The 21,388-nt window shown below is 38.6% G+C and overlaps 1 protein-coding gene across 1 annotated transcript; it reads left to right on the top strand.

Moving 5' to 3' along the window:
- Positions 1–76: 76 nt before the first annotated feature.
- On the top strand, positions 77–18,019 carry NUDT21 (nudix (nucleoside diphosphate linked moiety X)-type motif 21). The gene is made up of 7 exons (XM_010861918.1): positions 77–341; positions 5,416–5,616; positions 6,487–6,550; positions 10,719–10,808; positions 12,296–12,371; positions 13,042–13,156; positions 14,393–18,019. Exons 1-7 carry the CDS (start codon positions 226–228, stop codon positions 14,412–14,414), a joined length of 684 nt encoding a protein of 227 aa, XP_010860220.1. The 5' UTR covers positions 77–225; the 3' UTR covers positions 14,415–18,019.
- The last annotated feature ends 3,369 nt before the right edge of the window (positions 18,020–21,388 follow it).

Genomic DNA, 21,388 nt, shown 5'->3' with positions numbered 1-21,388 from the left:
GCCATCCCAGCAGTGATTGGATCGTTCGGGGATAGGACACCGCCTTTCTACTTCCTGCCGCCAGAGGCTCCGGGTGCACTTCCGGCGTCCGTATGCCTCCTTCGGCGTTCTCTTGTTAATGGCCGCCGGCGGCTGCTGACTGGGACGCAGACAACCGCTGCTCACACAGGGAAAGTCTCCCTGCCTCCCGTTTTCCGCTCGCTGCTAGTGCCCGAGCTCTCCAGCATGTCCGTGGTGCCGCCCAATCGCTCGCAGACCGGCTGGCCCCGGGGAGTCACCCAGTTCGGCAACAAGTATATCCAGCAGACCAAGCCCCTCACCCTGGAGCGCACCATCAACCTGTAAGTGCGGCCTGTTCCTCGCGCGCGGTTCTGTCTGCATCCCCTTGGTCGTGAGCGCCCCTAAAGACTCCAGTCTTCTGGAGCGGCCTTCCCTTCCTCACCTTCCAGCGCCACAGACTAGAGCCCTACTTGAGAGGGTTTTCCCTTTCCTGGAAAGATGGCTTGTTTCCATGTCCCTGCATTCAATGTAGAAAATGCTTTGAACTCATTCTTTCCCCACGTCTGTGGAGATAATCAGCCGCAAACCGTGGTGTTTATCCTTTAACGGCGCGTATATGGCATTTTGTGTGTTTTTATTTGTTGTGAGTAGTGTAACGTAGGAGAAGGCAATGGCACCCCACTCCAGTACTCTTGCCTGAAAATCCATGGATGGAGGAGCCTGGTAGGCTGTAGTCCATGGGGTCGCTAAGAGTCGGACATGACTGAGCGACTTCACTTTCACTTTTTACTTTCATGCACTGGAGAAGGAAATGGCAAGCCACTCCAGTATTCTTGCCTGGAGAATCCCAGGGATGGGGAAGCCTGGTGGGCTGCCGTCTATGGGGTCGCACAGAGTCAGACACGACTGAAGCGACTTAGCAGCAGCAGCAGTATAACGTAGTATATCGTTTTTGCCGTTTAGGCTTTGCTTTAATAGTAAGCTTTCGAGATCTAGCTATAATGCGCAGGCTTAGTCTTTTCCTCTGTTGCTTTATTGAGTGTGGGCTCCTGAATACATTTTATTTATCTGCTTAGGGCTGTCTGACTTTTATTCATCTGCTTAGGGCTGTCTGACTTCCCCCATGTTCCGTTACATGTTTTCGCCGCCGCAGCGACAGCATCCGAGCTGCCAGGAGGCCCCAGCTTGGGAGGGGGCTGGGGCTTTCACTGTAGATGGGCTTTCAGACCTTGGAGGTGGTAGTTCAGGCTCTAAGACGTGTCTGACTCTTCGGCGTCCCAGGGACTGCAGACGTCCAGGCTCCTCTGTCCATGGGATTTTCCACGCCAGAATACTAGAGTGGGTTGCAATTCTCCGGAGGATCTTCCCGACCCAGGGATCGAACCCGCGTCTCTTGCCAGGCAGGCGGATTCTTTACCACTGAGCCACCTGGGAAGCCTTTTTTGTCCTTGGAGAGGACCAAAATGTAGTCCAGAGAACCCATTGTGGGCTGCATTTTACTTTTAACATCTTATTGTTTAAGCGCTTAAAGCCATTGCATTTCGAAGCCACTCTCAGAAGTAATCTGTGGCAGGGAATTGAAATTTGGGGTATGTCTTGCTCAAGAAATTTATCAGTATGCTTTTTCTTTAAAAAAAAAAATCATTTCTGAGAGTTTGAGAGGCACCATGGTGCCAAGCTAATGGAGGAAAATGAGCAGTTTACGTTGGTCAGTATTTAAAGGATGCAAGGATTTACTGATACTGGTGTTTTGGTAGGGAACATTAGGTGTTTCTCTACTTTATCTTCAAACAAATGAAATTTGCTCAAAAGGGATTTGAATTGAAAAGATGGTTTTGTTTTATTTGACAGAACAGGTGATGGAAATTCAGGTAATAAAAATGTTGGGTTTATGAAATCTGGAACTATACAAGCATACAAATAATAGGAATTCCCTAGTGGCTCAGACCAGAGAAGGCGATGGCACCCCACTCCAGTACTCTTGCCTGGAAAATCCCATGGATGGAGGAGCCTGGTAGGCTGCAGTCCGTGGGGTCGCTAAGAGTCGGACACGACTGAGCGACTTCACTTTCACTTTTCACTTTCATGCATTGGAGAAGGAAATGGCAACCCACTCCAGTGTTCTTGCCTAGAGAATCCCAGGGACGGGGGAGCCTGGTGGGCTGCTGTCTATTGGGTCGCACAGAGTTGGACACGACTGAAGCGCCTTAGCAGCAGCAGCAGTGGCTCAAACAGTAAAAGTCTTCCCGCAGTGCGGGAGAACTAGTTTCAGTCCTTGGGTTGGGAAGATCCCCTGGAGAAGGATATGGCAAACTACTCCGTATTCTTGCCCGGAGAATCCCACGGACAGAGGAGCCTGGTAGGCTACAGTTCATGGGGTGGCAAAGAGTCGGACACGACAAAGGGACTTCATTTAACTTCATACAAGTAGTAGATACTATATATATTAACAGACTTCCCAGGTGGCACTAGCGGTAGGGAATCCACCAGCCAGGGCAGAACAGGAGACACCATTTTGATCCCTGGGTCAGGAAGATCACCTGGAGGAGGAAGTGGCAACCCCTCCAGTATTCTTGCCTTGAAAATCCCATGGACAGGGGAGCCTGTTGGGCTGTGGTCCATGGGGTGGCAAAGAGTTGGATATGACTGAGCGACTGAGCATACACATACAAGTTAATATCTCTAGCTATTACACTAACATAATAGCATTTTAATTTCACATCACATCTTTAGAAAAATCCTCATAGTATTCCCATGAAACGGAAAAGGCTAAATGTTTTTGTTTTAAATGTGAAAGCACAGCTTCTGTATTACTTTCATTGGTTACTATTGTTAGTGCTCACAGTTTTACCTTACTTTACCTTGATTATTCGATCGTTTTGCATCAAGCCATTATGTTGAACTGCTACTGCTACTGCTAAGTCACTTCAGTCGTATCTGACTCTCTGCGACCCCGTAGACGGCAACCCACCAGGCTCCCCGGTCCCTGGGACTCTCCAGGCAAGAACACTGGAGTGGGTTGCTATTTCCTTCTCGAATGCATGAAAGTGAAAAGTGAAAGTGAAGTCGCTCAGTCGTGTCCGACCCTCAGAGACCCCATGGACTGCAGCCTTCCAGGCTCCTCCATCCATGGGATTTCCCAGGCAAGAGTACTGGAGTGGGGTGCCATTGCCTTCTCTGAACTAACTTGGTGGAAATGTTTCAATTTTTGCTCCATTAAAGTTATGAGTTAATGGATTCGCAGTACTTTGCCTCTCCTGTATAATCACAGTATTCAGAAAGAATTGTTGTGAATTCAGTTCACCTGGTTGAGTAATGGCCTAAATTGAAAATAAGTTATCTCTCCTCCAGTATATTTTATGAGGAAATATTGCATGAATGCTTAGTTTGTAGCAGGCACTAGGATTAATGCTGCTTAGACAGTGGTGAGGAAGTCAGGTGTAGTCCCTGCTTTACAAAGCTCACAGTAGGATGGGAGTACTACAGATGTGTCTGGGCTGGCACTGACTTCACAGCTGAACAGTCTTATATTTCATCTTAATGGCATCTTTTGATATGAGAGCTGGGTTTGCAATCGAGATGTATTAGAGCTATCTTTAATTCTAATTCAGGTGATGAGAACTGAATGTTAATGTATACAAAGCTTTTTTTTTTTTTTTTAATTGCAGGGCACAAAGTGCTATGTGGGGTTGTTGCTACTCATGATGAAGGTGTTAGATTTAGAATTGAGTCTACTGGGGAAGGTCCTAAAATCTTTAGAGCACCTTGGAAATAGTTTATTTTAGTTACTTTAGCGCTGCTTCACTTAGGCCTGGAATTTGGCTTCTGGGATTAAATTTTTTTTTTTTACATTTTGGCAACCTTGATTTGTTCCCCTTCTAAGAATAGCTTAGTGGATTAGTTATGTAGTTGTTGACTTCTAACACAAGGTGTTTTGGTAGACAAGATATGCTGGGGACAGGCAAGTGTGGCCAAAGCATTCTTACCCAAAGGTTTATAATCAAAGGCTGCTTTCTGTAAGTCTTACGATCAAAGGGTTGCAAGGTGGTACCTGTGATGAAATGAGTTTTTAAACTATTTTTAAGGAAAAAATATTTACTAGGCAAGAAGAAAACTTTTCAATATGTTGTATTTTGAATTCTTGCTAAAGAAGTAGAGAATGTTTATAATTACATCTAGTCAGCAAAAGATTCAAATGAAGAGAAAGGAAGAATAAAGATACTGAATAGAAGAAATGCAGAAGGCTCAACATCTTATAAGGGAAAGAAAAGCTCATCTGAAGAAAGGTACCAGAAAACTCTGACAATAGTTGACGGGACAAATAGAAAATAAATGAGGAGATGATGGAAAGTGGTGACTCAGTTTGTAGAAAAAGACATCAGGCATCAGCACCCATAATTAATAGAATTTATGATTAGATTGGTAGAGGAGCCCAAGGGCACATTAGCCAGGTTGACAATGTTAGCATCTAATACCAGAGGATTGCCAGTTTCTCGAAGAAGGCAATAGCACCCCACTCCAGTACTCTTGCTTGGAAAATCCCATGGATGGAGGAGCCTAGTGGGCTGCAGTCCATGGGATCATGAAGAGTCGGACACGACTGAGCGACTTCAATTTTACTTTTCACTTTCATGCATTGGAGAAGGAAATAGCAACCTGCTCCAGTGTTCTTGCCTGGAGAATCCCAGGGATGGGGGAGCCTGGTGGGCTGCCATCTATGGGGTCACACAGAGTTGGACACGACTGAAGCGACTTAGCAGCAGCAGCCAGTTATTCAGATAGCCACTCCTCTATGCATTTAAGAGCTTTAAGGATATTGTCATCTATACTTGACCTCGACTTCTCTGGTGGCTCAAGCGGTAAAGCATCTGTCTACAATGTGGAAGACCCGGGTTTGAACCCTGGGTTGGAAAGATCCCCTGGAGAAGGAAATGGCAATCCACTCCAGTACTACTGCCTGGAAATCCCATGGACAGAGGAGCCTGGTAGGCTACAGTCTACGGGGTCGCAAAGAGTCGGACGCAACTTCACTTCCCTTCATCTATACTTGAGAGTACAAGTAGGAAGTAACAGCATTGAGCTAATGAAAACTCTGGCTTTAGAGTCCAGAGAGCTAGATTCTAATCTCTGCTGCTGCTGCTGCTAAGTCACTTCAGTCGTGACCGACTCTCTGTGACCCCAGAGACGGCAGCCCACCAGGCTCCCCCGTCCCTGGGATTCTCCAGGCAAGAACACGAGTGGGTTGCCATTTCCTTCTCTGCTGTCTTATTAACTAGTTGTTTAACTTTTTTCAAATTCTTTGTCTCTAAGTGCAATATATATATACACTTTTTACCAAGGTTTCTTTTCTATGATTGGTGTCTGTCCTAGTAATTTATTGTCTACAGTTCTCAGATATCTGTCTTTGGATCACAGGTACCCTCTTACCAATTACACTTTTGGTACAAAAGAACCCCTCTATGAGAAGGACAGCTCTGTTGCAGCCAGATTTCAGCGCATGAGGGAGGAATTTGATAAAATTGGCATGAGGAGGACTGTAGAAGGGGTTTTGATTGTCCATGAGCACCGGCTACCCCATGTGTTACTGCTACAGCTGGGAACAACGTTCTTCAAATTGTAAGTGTCATTGGAAATGAACAACTTTGAATAAGATGGCTGTTTTATGCAGCTTTAAAATACAGCTTTAGCTTTTAGTCATTTGTCTCAACAAACACGGCTGTTATTGGAGTCTTGGAAGAGAAACTCAAAAGCATTTTTTTTCCTCCATTGCAGTGTTCATTTATGAACTATGGTCTAACTAGAATGGCCTAACTAGAAATCTTCATGTTTCTGTGTATTGTTGATGCTAATGACTGAGCTTGAGAGAAGCCCTATGAAACAAACGAGTCCAAGTTCAATTTCTAGATGTCTTTGTAGCATTACTGAGAACAATTGATTTTATTTCTTGCTTAGGATCAATAGTGTTTCCTATTCTTAAAATGCTTTACATTTTTATAGATGATTGTTTAGTTTTCTCATTTAAGTTTATAAATCTCTCAGTATGTTTAGTCCACAACTGTTTGACTAGATTATACCAAAAAGAGTGTTCTCATATACTTAGTTTGGAATTCTTAAAAAATGCTGCATTCTTCAGATCTAGAGAATGTGGGTCCACTGCTCTCTCAGCATTTCTAGACTCCATTATCACTAGATAACTTCCAGAGAGAAAAAATCGGGATGTACTGGTTTCCAGCAACTATGTGATGTTTATGTTGTGATACATATTTTAAGACTAGGGTTTGTCTACTGTGAATCTCGTGAATGGACATGAATTCCGTTTTCTAGCACATTCTTCCCCCTCCATTTGACATTTGTTTGCTTTAATTGCCTTACATGACACCGAAATGTGTTACGAAGTTACTTGATAGAAGTAGTAATTATTGTGTTTTTCCTGTTAACCAAAATTGTTAATACAAGTTGAAAGCTGAAATTTTAACCTTTATACAGACCTGGTGGTGAGCTTAATCCAGGAGAAGATGAAGTTGAAGGACTAAAACGCTTAATGACAGAGGTATTTTTCTGTTTAACCACTTTGATGATTTCATTAATGCTCATCTAAATACCGTCAACTTAATGCATAGTCAGATTTTTTTATGCCTTGAAAAGGATGAGTTTATTTTAAATATTTAGTTTTCTGTAAATAAAACATAAATCTTAGAGTGTTAGTACAATGTTTATTTTCTGTAAGTTGAACTTATACTTTGTCATAGCATTATTTTCCATTGAAATAGTTGATGTAGCAATAATGGTTAATAAAACAACATTTACTGAGTATTGATTGCTAAGCAGTGTTCTAAGTGCTTTACATGCAATAATTTGTTTAAACATCATAATAGCATTAGGAAGTGGGTGCTGTTAATCCTGTTTTACTGATAAATTAGGGCACAGAAAGTGCAAGTAGCTTCCTTGATATTTTACAGCTAGTGTGTGGTGAAGTTGGAGATTTGAATGCAGGTAATTTTATTCCAGAGTAGGTGTTGGAATTTTTACAGGAGAATGATTCCTGTTACATACCTATTTTCATTTTTGCACATACCTTTTAGGCTTTGCCCAGGTTGTGCTACTTTTTAGAAGCTGTTCTAATGTCTGTCTGTAAAGACTTGGGGCTAGATGCATATAGATTCCGGAGGTTTTTGAGATTGTAGGCTGTTTCATTAATAAATAGTTTTCTTTCTTAGCATGCAACCCCCCTTAGTTACAAAACTAGTACATATTCTGTGCAAAATCCTTGGCAAATACAGAAAGGAGACAAAACTAAAACCTGTATTTCTTCCACTTTGACTTGTTTTTTAGTATTTCTAAAATGCAGTGTTAGTCTTAAATTTTGTGCTGTGTTTGAACTTTCATTTATATACGGTAGATTGAACCTACCTGCTTACCTCAGCTTTTTCTTATAACTCCACCAAAAAACATTAAAGGGGTTTTAGAAAGATAAAAGTCCAGTAGGTTGATGGATTGTAAAATGAGACGGTAACAAGGAAAAAGTGTTTGAAGGTAGAAGGCAGATGAGCGAATCATAATCGACTTAGCCAAAACCTCAGTCTCCCAGAAGGGCAGTCAAGGACCCAGCACTCTAGAACATCAGAAAAGCTTAGGAATTGGGGGTACTTGTGAAAGAGGGGGTGTGCATGGACTGAAAGCTGAATTGACTGGCAGTCTGCATAGGATTATTGATGTACCTAGATCATCTTCCCTACTTTACTTTTAGGCAAAGACTGCTGCTGATTAATTCTTGGTAGAGATTGAATTGGAAAACACTAAGCAATGAAAAAGTTAAGGAGGTGGGGAGAATAAGTGAAGTTACAGCCTGGATAGTGAGACTTCTACTAGGCTGATAGTGTTAACAGCTAGTTTATATACCCCAGGTTGAAAATTAGAGGGTTTCCCCACCGCCCTGGAGAAAATGGAGAGTTCCAAAGAATACTTTGATGATAGATAATATTTGGGAATCTCCCCAAAGAACTAGGGTAGCCTTGTCACTCATGTACACAGAGTTGTCAGTTAGGCAGCTTATTTTACCCTTAATTGCGAGCAGGTATCCAGTATCACCAGGCTTTTGGGGAAACTTCTAAACAGGAAAGAGCAAAAGAAGCAAAGGGAACTTAGCAGAAACAGAAAATTCAGTTATCAGTAGAATTATAATTAGTATTATTGATATGATAAAAGGAGACATTGTATCTGTAGAACAGTGTGCCATTAGAAAAGACTATATAGCCAACAAAAAAGGACTCATGAGTAATTTTTTTTTAAAGGCAGAATTAAAAATTGAGTAATGAGTTAAAAAATTGAGTTGAAATCTATCAGAAAGTAGAACAAAAAGAACATAGGTAAGAGAAAAGGATCAGTATAAACTGTAGAAACAATAAGGACCTACTGTATAGCACAGAAAGCTATATTCAGTATCTTGTAATAACCTATAATGGAAAAGAATCTGAAAAAGGCTATATATATATATATGTATATGTATATGTATAACTGAATCATGTTGCTGTACACCTGAAACATTGTTAAGCAACTATAATTCAATTAAAAAATAAAATCTAACCTGGATAAATAAAACAGAGGAAAAGGAATTAGCAAAACAATAATTCAAGAAAGTTTCCCAAACCTAATCATTAGTTTTCAGATTGAAAAGACCTACTGGCCTTCTCTCTAGAAAAAGGGTAAAGAGAAAAATCCTGAAAGTTTCCAAAGTTGGGGACAAGGAATGGGTAGACCTGGGTTAAATGCAAAAACATTAAAGTCAGAAATGGCATCAGCCTCCCAGAAACGATACCAGAAGTTAAGTCATGGAGCATACCTTCATAAATCTGAAAGTACGTAGTGTCCATCTGAGACTTTTTTATCTAATCAAACTATAAGTCAAGTGTGCAGATAAAGTTATTTCCAGCCCAGCAGAGTTTCTATAAAGGTGATGTCTTTTATACCTTTTTTTAGGAAGCTAGTGGATGGAGGATATTCACCACTAAAATGAAAGAATGAAGAAAGAAAGAAGGGACAGGGTTAAGAATATAGAGAGGATCTAATAACACAGGAGAGAAAACAAGGGAAGCCCTAGAATTCCAGCTGTGAATCAGGGCTGAGAGCAGCTACAGATTGAAGCAGGATGATAGAAAAATGTCTCTTAGGAAAATAGAATAATATTTGAATTGAGAAGAAATTTAAACTCTTGTGGAGAATGTGGGGAATGAATTAGTGATAGTGAATGAAATGAGTATTGTCTCTGAAGGAAAGGATAGTTGTTCAAATAGGGGTGTGTAATTATAGTTTAATAAATGCTCTGCTGATTCACCAAGTCATATTAAATACTGAATGTTGATTTAAATACCGACAATGGGAGCATGGTAGAAGAGAAAGTATGAGTGAGGAATATGGTTTTAAGATCTAAATTCTTGTTCCACAGTAGAGGGTGTTAAATTTTTTTAAAGGTTTTTAAAAATGAAAAGCAATCAAGAAATGGTCATAAAAGAATATTAAAAATGTAACTATTAAAAAGTATAGTAGAGAGCTTGACAGATACTACCTCAGCCAGGTGATCAAGGTTAATATTTAATATCAATGATAAATCATGTTAATGGAATGTACCCCCTTGCAATGATGTGATGAGAATGAAACTTTACCTCTGTGATTTTCCTTCCCCAATTCCCTGAAATCTGAAATCTCGGTCTAATAGGGGGCATTCTAGAAAACAAAATACCTAACTCCTACTCCTCGAAACTGTGAAGGTTATCAAAAATAAGGAAAGTCTGAGAAACTGTCAGTCTTAGAGAAGCCTGAGGAGAAATGCAAATATAGTGTAATATCCTGGGTGGGATTCTGGAACTGAAAAAAAGACATTAGGTAAAAATGAAGGTTATCTGATGAAAATATGCACTTCGGTTAATAATAAGGTTATCAGTGTTGGTTCCTTGGTTGTGACAAATACGCTATCTTAATGTAAGATATTAATAGTAGGAAAACTGGCTGTGGGACATTTGGGAAGTCTCTTCAATCTGTAGATGCTCTCAGCTCTGATTCACAGCTGGAGTTCTAGGGCTTCCTTAGTTCTAGGCTTCAACTTTTCTGTAAACCTAAAACTGAGATAAACAGCTTATTTAAAAACAAGAAGAATGCTTTTAAAAACGAGGCAAATATCAGGGGGGGAAATGGCTAAGAGTTGAAAGTTGTAGCCAGTGGGAATGGTAAAATGGGACAGTTAACTGCTTTTTCTCATCATGAACTTTGTAAAACCATTTTTGGCTAATTAAAATGTGTAGAGCATAACTCTGATTAAGTTACGTTTAATCTTATACAGATTTATGGAAATGAAAACTGAATTTTGCATACTTATTTCTATAGCTTGGTTAGGTGGGTGGTTTAAAAAAGCTATAGTTGATTCTAGAAAACTGTTCTATGCCGTTGGTTGATATAGGTAATTAATCTTTGATTTTCAGTGCCAAGGCATAGAACAGATGGGTTGGTCCTCCATCATTATGTTGATGCTAGCTTGCCAGTTTTGAACTAATAGTTTATGTCTTGGGCAGAATGACACAGATAAATTGTAGAAAGGAAATTTATATGGGAGCATATTAGCTATTCATCTCTATTAGGAGTGCTGTGCAAAATACCTTCTTCACTGAAGAAGGATATTCATTGGTATGTATATTTAGTTTACCGGCTCTATCATTTCTTTTTGACAGATATTGGGTCGTCAAGATGGAGTCCTGCAAGACTGGGTTATCGATGACTGCATTGGCAACTGGTGGAGACCAAATTTTGAGCCTCCTCAGGTCAGTGTTCAGTTATATTTGCTGGACATTTGGGGAAGTAGGAAACTGATTTAATTCTAGCCATTTAAAAAGTTTGTAAGAGAATTTGACTTGAGATTTCCTTTTTTCTCTCATTAATTTAAATTAAAAAATAAAAGCCAAGCATTTTTTCTTTTAAAGGAAAATTTCAAATATGTACAAAAATAGCATAGTAAAAGTGAACAAATCCCATTAGCTGTCACTCACCCCCACCAATTAGCTCATGGTCATACTTCAGCAGTCCTATTCCTTTTGACTGCTCCATCCCTGCTGTCCACCCTTTTGTTGTTTTGAAGCACGCTCTCCTCATTGGATCTCTCTGATGCCAGTGTGCATGGTTTTCATGATCATGTATGGTACCTCCAAAGCCTGAGATAGCTAGCTGTCTTGATTCATTATACCCTAGGGATTACTGTAGTCGGAGGACTGTTTAGGTCCCATTGGGATGGCACAGTGGGAATAGGCTTTTCCAGTTAGGTAAGAGTTGGACAGACTCAACTGAATCCTGGCATCATTGCTTAACTGTATCATTCTGGGAAGGATACTTAGTCTCTGCACAAGTTTCTTACAGAAATGGGAATGCTGATAACCTCCTTTAGGCAGCCTCTGTTTTTATCCTCCTTTCCCATTATGCCTGTTTTTAGCACTTTTTAAATTCCCCTGCCCTCAAATACTTCAAAAAGGAAAGTAGGCTTCTCTGAATATATTATGGGGAGATGCAGGAGAGGTTTCATTATGTGTGCACAGCAGCAGCAGAAGAAAGCTTATCTTAGGCTTTTAGAATTCTTTGTGTAAAATTCTTCATTCTCAGGTAGCAACCTTCCCTCTGTACTTCTCTTTTTCCTTTGCATTCTTCAAAATATTTTCTCCATTTTCACAAACAATTTGACTTTGTTCAGCTGACAGAGACCGCTCATCCAGTGTTCTTGCAGCATTGTCACATGTGGGGGGTGTGGCAATTGTGGGGAGAAATTTCCTGTCGAGCACCTTATTGTATTTAAACTTTTTATTTAGTAAACATGGTCTGCATCAGGATTCTAGCAAATTTAAATTTGTAATGATATGTTTTTAAAAGACAACTTTTATTATAAATATTTATGTCAGACTTCATTGTGTTTAAACTTGTCAACCTATAATTGTTTCTGTGACTGAATCATTTACTGCTTGATATTTTATATTTATTAAAGCATATATTTATTAGTTCATCTGTTAGGTACCAGATCTGTTAGGTAAAGGGAAAACTAGAAAGGGTTCTTCTTCAGGGAGTTTACACTGTATTAGGGGATAAACACGTAATAAATAGATGAAGCCATGGTGTACACGTTCAAATTCTATTGGGGTTATAAAGAAGTTGGTCTTCAGGCCTGATACTTGAGCTTAAAGTCTGAAATGGGAGAAGTTGGTCAGTGGAGGCATGGGAGGTGTCAGGGATGGCTTGGCAACTACAAATTATTCTCTTATTATTTTAGTATCCATATATTCCTGCACATATTACAAAACCTAAGGAACATAAGAAGTTGTTTCTGGTTCAGCTTCAAGAGAAAGGTAAGTTACTTTGTTTTTGAAGGCAGCCATCTAAAAACTTCTATAGTGTAATTTCAAGGATACCTCTATTTGTGGTTTTTCCTCAAGTTACTTGAATTTGGGAATTTATTGTAAAACTAAAAACGCATACCATTTTTATCCACAATTACCTAGTTTTTCTTGGATATGCCAGTTATGTTACCAGGGAAGAGTAAATAACTGGAGCCAAAAATATCAGGTTATAGTATTTTTAATAACTTTAGCTGCTGGTATTAATTTCACATTGTGATAAAATTTTAGGAGACAGATGAATTGATTTTTTTATAATAGAGTCTTTAGCTCTGTTGTGCACATTAACAACTAATTACTCTGATTTTTGGTACTTTTAAAATGGAATTCAAAATAAATTAGAATATCAAGAGTCTCTTCTCCTTTCTCCCAGAGCCAGCACTCATAAGGTGCTCTTGGTTGTTAACAGCATGGATTTCTTTAGAGTCCATTTCAAAGCTGTGACTGACCTTCTCTTAAAAGACACAATCAAAATGTGTTAATGAGAATTATTTTTTTCCTCAGAAGTTTCTCAAATGTAAAATTGGTGATTACTAGTGAAGCAGAAGCAGTGATTATACGAGGAAGTATAGAAAATGAATACTGTTTTTATTTTAGCCAGTAAACACTGTTTTTGTTTTAGCCTTGTTTGCAGTCCCTAAAAATTACAAGCTGGTAGCTGCACCGCTATTTGAACTGTATGACAATGCACCTGGATATGGACCCATCATTTCTAGTCTCCCCCAGCTTTTGAGCAGGTATGGAAAGTTGGGCTTTTTGTGTTTGCTTCATCTAAACTGGTGGATTTAAAATAATTCAAGCCACTTGAGGAGGGATAGTTCATAAATTTTGGTCTTCAAGGACACTAAGACAGTAGATGGATCCCTAGGTCTTATGTAGATTAAGCCAAAGATGACTGTGTCCTCAGACCTTAAGTTGTAGCATGACATTCTGGTATTGGTGCTTCTGTTCTTTTCCAAATCTGGTATTTTCTACAGGTAAGTTTGAAATCATCATAAAAGAAGAGATGGTAAAATCGTAGTCGACAATGTATAATAAATGTGATGGGAGTTATGTATATAAAACTGTGGAGAATTGAATCTCTTGTCGTAATGAGTATTCTCATTACTCATTGGGAAATCTATTCAGGTCCAAGTTGGGGCATGTAGGATTGAGTCCTGAATTTTTACATGGAGTTTATTTATTTATTTAGTGATGAGAAATGTGTGTTGTTTTGTTTTTTAAATTGACTTATGCTGGTTGAGGTCCTTGTCAGTAACAGATAGGACTCACAGAATAACATAGTGGTTAATAATATGGATTCTACAGTCTGTGTGTGGATTTGAATTCCACTATCATTGCTTCCGGGCAGCGTGGTCTCTAACAAATCATTATACCTATTTCTTCACCTGTAAAGGGGGTGGTAGACCCAGCTTCAAAGATTTATAAGGACTAGGTGAAATAACATATAATAAAGTGCTCAGAATAATGCCAGGCACCTGGTAAATGCTTAACAAATGTTACTTTAAAAACAATTTCAGTTGTGATCTTGGCCTTCTGTGAAAGCGTGTTAAGTGTGAAATTGGTCTTTCTGTTCTGGCACTGAAGTCAGACTTCATCTTTTGTTCCTGTGCTTTGGTCTGTTGATGGGTTATACATTGAAGTATGGGATATGAAAAAAGAGTCATGTTACTCATTTATTTAAACACTGTAAGGTAACAGTAATTGTGCTGGGTGGTCAGAATACAATGAGGTATAAAAATGTTTACTTCAAGGAAAGTGGATAATCAAACTTACACTATTAGAATTTTTTTAAGTTATAAGTATTCAGCAGCATTGAATGTAAGATATGACAAGTGGAAGAAAAGGATGTCTATGTAGAAAATGCCCAAAATATCAAGGGAGAGTTTAAATGTCCAGATAAATTTATCTAATGTAGAAAAAATGTAAATAATATTGTTTTTAATAAAGATATTGTTCTTTTTAAAATTCAGGTTCAATTTTATATACAACTGAGTTGCTGCACAGCAGAGAAGTAAGAGAAGCCGTCTCTGTGAGCACAGCTATACACAGTGTAGAATAAACGTCCCTGAAGTTTTTTTGATGTTATCTCTTTCCCAGTCCTGAAATTAGCACCTACTTTCTATTGTCTGAATAGTAAAGTTAATATGAAAAGCTAGATTGTGCTGTAAACAAATGTGATATTGTTTAGTTTACTTTTGGTTCTACACAAATATTTTTTGTACAACATTAAAGAAAGTGGACTTCTTTCTATTTGTTTTTTTGTTGTTGTTTTGTTTTTTAATTTCACATTAAACTTGTAAAATTCTTACAGGTGAGGATTCCTTTTCCCCAACTAGACAGGTGAATGTTAAGATATAATGGCTGATTAAGGTCAGTCAAGCCTTAAGCGAAGGCTTAAGTGGGACTCTTTGCTCTGATACCATTCTTGGGGGTATACTCCCAAGACCATGTTGTAGATTTTTGTGATGAGGATTGTCTGTTACTTTGGGGAACTGCATTTGCTTGATTGAATCCAAGGTGCAACTGCTATACCAATTTTACACTCTCTACGAGTTATATCACAGCAGAACTCCAAGTGTATTATTGATGAGTACATTTTATACCAGCGTAGCTAGACCTTATTTCACAAGCAACAGACGTTAACCATACAGGAAACTGTTAAGATTGACCTGGGAGTTGGTATAAAAAGAGGTCCAGGGCTCAATTAAACACCCCCCCCCCCCAATAAGGGAAGTATTCATTATCTGTGCTCTTGTGAAATTATGTGTCTTAATTATTTTTATGGCTGTGGTGAAATGGTGATCTGTGAAGGAAGTTTCTAAAAGTGGGTCTGTTAGGTTTTGAACTCTTGGATTATAAAGTTTGTTATTTCAATTAATGTGGAGTTATAGCCAATGAGATGAAAGTTTGGTTTTAAAAAGTGACATAAAGCCTTTTCAAAAATATTTTGGAATAATCAGAATTAGATTTTGTCAGCCTAAGAGAAAAATACCAAATTTAAGAATCCTAAAAGCACAGTTAAATTAGGATCAAATTTGAGGGAATTAAAAAAAATTCTTAAGGCAAAAGAATTGGCCTTGTTATTTCTTAATAGTACATTGTGTATGCCTTATTATAAACGGTTGATTGTAGGTTTAATGTAAAGGAAGTCTTATAAGATGCAGCTACTAAAATAGATTGCTAGTTATGTTTTTCATAGATAGAAATGAACTTTTGGTTAGTTGTGCATCTTTATGGTACTGATGACAGAGCTAGTCTCCTAAATATTGGGTGACGTGAAAGATACATCGTATATTCTTCCTATTTAGGCTTGAGAAAAGGAGACCGAGAGCAACTGAGCAATTTTAAACATTCAACTAGGTGAGGTCCTAAGAAACCTTCACACGGTTGTGAATCTAATAGTGGCTATAACTGTGCCTAGTAATAGGTGAGCATCTGTCTCCCGGACCAAAAATGACCAGGGATCGCCTTTGAAAGAGCCTGTTTCTATGGATAGTCCCCCTCCTTCAAGTGTAACAGTTCTGCTGTTCTGCTTCACATTCACATGTTTCTAGCTAACTGTAATTTTACTGTTGAGCTTACTGATGCATCCTACAAGATTGGGGAAGGCAGAGATGGACATGGCTCAGTCTCCAGCCTACCTTCCATAATTGTTTCTGGCCTCCAATTGGAAAGCTATGGTGACCACTTTGAGGTGTGTTAGCTCATGCCCTTTGGGGAAGGTGAAGAGAGGCAGACTTTTTTGTGGTGTGATTTGAAGTGTTGTCAGTAAGGAGTGTTAGAGTTGAAATGTCATCCGATTCGAGGCCACTCATGTTCTTTTGTAACTCAAGCTTTGACCTAGAAATCCTTTCTTGATCATTACTTCCAGTAATATAAGTGCTTGAGTCATCCATACTTTGGGGCTTACGTGAGAAAAATGGTAAGCTGGAGTTACTAACCTGGAATATATAAGATCTGATTTTGAGTTAAAATTCATAATTCAAACACATTTTAAAACTTGTTTTTGAACTTGTTATAGTTGTATCCCAGTGCTCTCGTTAGGTTTCCTGATGAAAATAGAACTGGGGAAGTTCAAATTTGATGTAGTCCATTAGAAAGAGGGTACAGGGTACTGTTTAATTAACACTTTGATATGTAAGTTCTTATCATTTCTTCAAGAACTAACAGTCTTAAAATGTTCATTCCAATTCTTTACATAATCAATACTGACTAGTTTTAAATGACTTATATGTTTGAATGCCTTGTTTTCCAGGTTTGTTTGTAAATGAAAGCCTTCTTTTGCATTGTATAATTACAATATATGTCATGATCTTTTCCCTGAGTAAGTAGTGCATATCCTATATAAAACTACTAAATGGCATTGGAAAGTATTCAATAGATTGAGGGGAAAAAAATAAAGTTTTACTCAAATGTTATAAATCATATTTAGGATTGACATCCCTTTGAAGAAAAGCGAAATTTGTGTTTTTTTCTATGTGATGAAGACTTACGGTTTTTTTAATAAGTGGATGATACTTAAAATAGCATAATGACAATTCTGTGTTTGAATCCATCTTTTGACAACAGTTAAAAGATTTTTTTACTTTTTATTGTTGTCTTCCCTTGTAATTATTACAGCATTTTGTGTTGCAGTAATTCCTTTTTTATGTTTAAGGGTTTTGTTGAATTAGTATTTTATTTGGATCACACATAACCAAACTAGTCAGTCTGTTTTCTTATATGTTTAGTCAGAAGTGAGAGGTGGAGTTGCTCAGATTCAGCAAACCAGCTAGTCATTCACTTAAAATTCCCTTAAATAGTGTGACTCTTATGCTTTCAGTTTTTTAATGCCTCTTCTTTAAAGTACCTGCTTAGTCACTTGAGACGAAATGCTTGGAGTACCTTTTCCTCCTTGGAGTTCCTCAAACTTGATGTTTTCACTCATTCATAGTGTTTGGAACAGTTTATGCCCCTCAGTAAGACCACTTCCGAGAGCGTGAGATTTTGCATATTGCATTTGCCAGAAGAGGCTTAGTGGGCTTTGACTTTGATATGGGTCAGCTTTTATAAGTGTAAGGTTCGGCTTCCCATAATTACTCCACATGTTTTACATCACTCATTATTTGGGTTAAACTGGACTCGTTTGAAGCTATTTGCTTTTGTTAAATACATAATGCAAAGCATAATACTATAATTTGACTTGAGCCATAAAACACACTTTAATATTAGCTTGTATTGTATTTATCTAGCTTGTTTTGGGGAAAAAGAAAACTAAAACCTAAGTCTAGATTAAGCCAGTTAAGATGTAATTGTATTTTAGTGTTGGATTGTATTGTGAGACTAGAGTTAAGTTGGGAAAATGTATCATGTTCTGTTAAGGGAAAGATCAGTGCTTTAAAAACTTAAACTTTGGTTGCTGTGTTCACATCATAGTGTACAAGAATCATTTATAGTTTGGCTTTGAGAATTATTCTGGTGTTAGGTTTATAGAAAAATGTATAAAAGAAACTGAAGTTTTGGTTATATTTTTATAATTGTAAAGTTAAAGTTTGATTAAAATGTTCACTGTTTTTATTTTATTTTATTGTCATTTCAATAAAAAAATTAAAACAGAATGACTCTGACTTTTGTGTGTGGCTACTAACCATAGTGTGCCATGAGAAATCCTGCGTGATTCTTTTTCAGTATCATTGGCCAGGGGCCATTACATTAGGTAAGAGACAACTTGCGTAACAGCAGGGACCTGGAGACCTGGGACGTCTGTGTTGCCCTCCGCTCACATTCCTCCCTTGTGTGTTGGCAGTGGTCTTAGGCAGATTCAGTTTCCTGTGAGGTGAAAGGGTCATTTTCTGCAATGTTTAAGGACTTGGAACTTGAAGACTGGGATTTATAAGTAGACATACAATTTTGCTAACTGTGTTATATCATTGGAGGTCTCAGTTTCCATAGAGTATTGACTTCAGTTTTTGTTTTTGTTTTTTTTTTCTTTTAATCAGATTTGCTTGAAGGTCATGATGGTCTGTGACACCATGCTTGCTACTTCTGTAACACTTTGTAATTTAATTCCATCATTGTAATAGTAACTCAGAACTTGAGAATATGTGTAATAAAACCATAGCCTTGAACAAAGGTTGAACAAACCTGATAAACTTATTGTGAAGTTTTTCTGAAAATTTTACTACTTGTATATTTTATAGCAGGCACCATAGAGCTATGAAAAATTATGAAACAAAAGCTACACGTTGTAATATTCCCATTAGCTTACTTTTTTCCCCTACAAACTTGACTTGGTTATTTTTTCCCCTCTGCTGGATTCAGTAGTGGAACACATTGGTCAAGCTAATGAAAACACCAACAGAATTCTGTGGGCAAACACTGAAGGCTACTGGATTAGATGAGGTTCGTTTCCTAGGCTGTTCAGAACCTTAACACGAAAACTACTCAGCCTTTCTCATGGCAGGGTGAAATTCAAATGAGGTCATGGATATAGAAGGATTTTGGATATTAAAAAAAATGAAAACAATAATATATCTAAATAATGAATCCTCACAACTCTGGTTTATCTAAATGCTACATTTATTTCCTTTAAATCAAACCAGATCAGAGCCCCCATCCCATAAAGATGGCAAGGAATTCAGTCTCAGTCATTATTGGGAGTAGGGGCCTCCCCAAAGTCATAAGAATCCAGGAAGGATAAATGATAGTCTGAAATGAAGGTGGAGGTGGGGAGACCACTAGCTACCATCATGGACTCCATGAATATTCATCCAATTGGCTCCCTGTCACACAGGCCTTAGAACCAGATGATGCAAGTGGCCCCTATGCTTATGGTCCAACCTTCCAAGGCACACTAGTATTCATCCCTCTGAGTCTTGTTTCCTTTCCTGCTCCTGGGATGATGCAGGAAGCAGCACCAAGAACCAAGAGCATTGGTTGACTTTAGAAAATGGGTTCTATCCTTGGGAAAAAAAAAAATCCTTGAGGGAAGGATGTGCAAAGCCTGGCTACCTACTTGGAGTGGGTGAGGATAAAATGTTGGTAGAACAAATACTAATTATTACCCTAGTAAAATGTCCAGACACCAACATCTAAAATCTTAAAATGTAAACAAAAAATAACCTTATTTAGTTGGGTTAATGTCACATATTCTCATTGAATCTTCAGAAATTTCAAGCTTCTGAAAGCTTAATATTTAGACTTTATAAAATTTTGTTTAGTCACTAAATCACATCCGATTCTTGTGACCCAATAGACTGTAGCCTGCCAGGCTCCTCTGTGCATGGGATTCCCAGGTAAGAATACTGGAGTGAGTTGCCATTTCCTTCTCCAGGGTATCTTCCTGAGCCAGGGATTGAACCTGCTTATCCTGCATTGCAGGCAGATTCTTTACCACTGAGCCACCAAGGAAGCCATGCTTATTATATAGTCAGAATCAAATGTTAAAAGCTACTATTAAACACAATGTCATTCCAGAAAACAGGTTGCCTAGTTTTAACACTTAGTAATGCTTCTCTCAAAATACAATTCAGAGTATAGCACTTTGAATTCAAGATGGTAGAATATTGTACCTTCAGTTCAGTTTAGTCACTCAGTCGTGTCCGACTCTTTGGGACCCCATGAATTGCAGCACACCAGGCCTCCCTGTCCATCACCAACTCCCGGAGTTCATTCAAACTCAACATCCATCAAGTTGGTGATGCCATCCAGCCATCTCATCCTCTGTCATCCCCTTCTCCTGCCCCCAATCTCTCCCAGCATCAGAGTCTTTCCCAATGCATTAGTCAGCTCTTCGCATGAGGTGGCCAAAGTATTGGAGTTTCAGCTTTAGCATCATTCCTTCCAAAGAACACCCAAGACTGATCTCCTTTAGAATGGACTGGTTGGATCTCTTTGCAGTCCAAGGGACTCTTGAGTCTTCCCACACCACAGTTCAAAAGCATCAGTTCTTCAGTGCTCAGCCTTCTTCACCGTCCAACATCCATACATGACCACAGGAAAAACCATAGCCTTGACTAGACGGACCTTTGTTGGCAAAGTAATGTCTCTGCTTTTGAATATGCTATCTAGGTTGGTCATAACTTTGCTTCCAAGGAGTAAGCGTCTTTTAATTTCATGGCTGCAATCACCAATCTGCAGTGATTTTGGAGCCCCCAAAAATAGAAGTCTGACACTGTTTCCACTGTTTCCCCATCTATTTCCCATGAAGTGATGGAACCAGATGGCATGATCTTAGTTTTCTGAATGTTGAGCTTTAAGCCAACTTTTTCACTCTCCACTTTCACTTTCATCAAGAGGCTTTTTAGTTCCTCTTCACTTTCTGCCATAAGGGTGCTGTCATCTGCGTATCTTAATAGCCCATTAAGATTTGACAAGTTTGGTGTATATTTTGTAACTGTATTGTGACTTAGATTGAAGGTGGATTGTAGGATAGTGTGGTTTAAAATTTATGGGGGCTCAGATAAAGTAGAACATTTACTTCTGTGGAAAATTACAATCCCTTTTTCAAAATGAAATTTTAATTTACCAATACAATTGGAAGTTTAGCATTTTAGTCAAATGGCTGCAGATAGAGAATCAAAGGGCATTGAAAGTATAATCATACAGATCTCATATAAAAAAGTGTGTGAGTGTGTGTGTGTGTGCGCGCGCGCGTAGGCACTCATCCTGCCTCCCTGGTAAAAGCCAAACTGTTGTGTTCATCACAAGGCCTTTAATAGAATGTTTCTAAATATTGCAAATTGGATAGTAATACCCTTGAGCTGAACCATCTTTTGTTTTCTAACTAATAAACGTTTAGCATTAGATTAGGCATGAAAGAGACCTTGAACATAATTTAGTCTTTTGCCTTTGAAAGTTTGTAAGATTCGACAAATATTTGCTGAACACCTACTCTGCATCAGGCACTTGTAAAGGCCTTGGAGGTACAACAAGGAATAAGAGCCCCCAAGGTAACACTTTTGTTCCGTAGCTCTTTTTTTTTTTTC

This window comes from Bison bison, unplaced genomic scaffold (genome assembly GCF_000754665.1).
Source record: "Bison bison bison isolate TAMUID 2011002044 unplaced genomic scaffold, Bison_UMD1.0 scf7180017864473, whole genome shotgun sequence".
NCBI lineage: Eukaryota > Metazoa > Chordata > Mammalia > Artiodactyla > Bovidae > Bison > Bison bison.
The sequence above is the reverse complement of the archived record's forward strand: the minus strand, read 5'-3'. Positions and strand labels throughout refer to the sequence as shown.

Excerpts from the sequence above, each read along its gene's own strand:
- NUDT21 (XM_010861918.1), top strand. The coding sequence starts at position 226 with ATGTCCGTGGTGCCGCCCAATCGCTCGCAGACCGGCTGGCCCCGGGGA. Across the intron at positions 6,551-10,718 it reads TAAAACGCTTAATGACAGAG|ATATTGGGTCGTCAAGATGG; the intron begins GTATTTTTCTGT and ends TCTTTTTGACAG. Across the intron at positions 13,157-14,392 it reads CTCCCCCAGCTTTTGAGCAG|GTTCAATTTTATATACAACT; the intron begins GTATGGAAAGTT and ends TTTAAAATTCAG.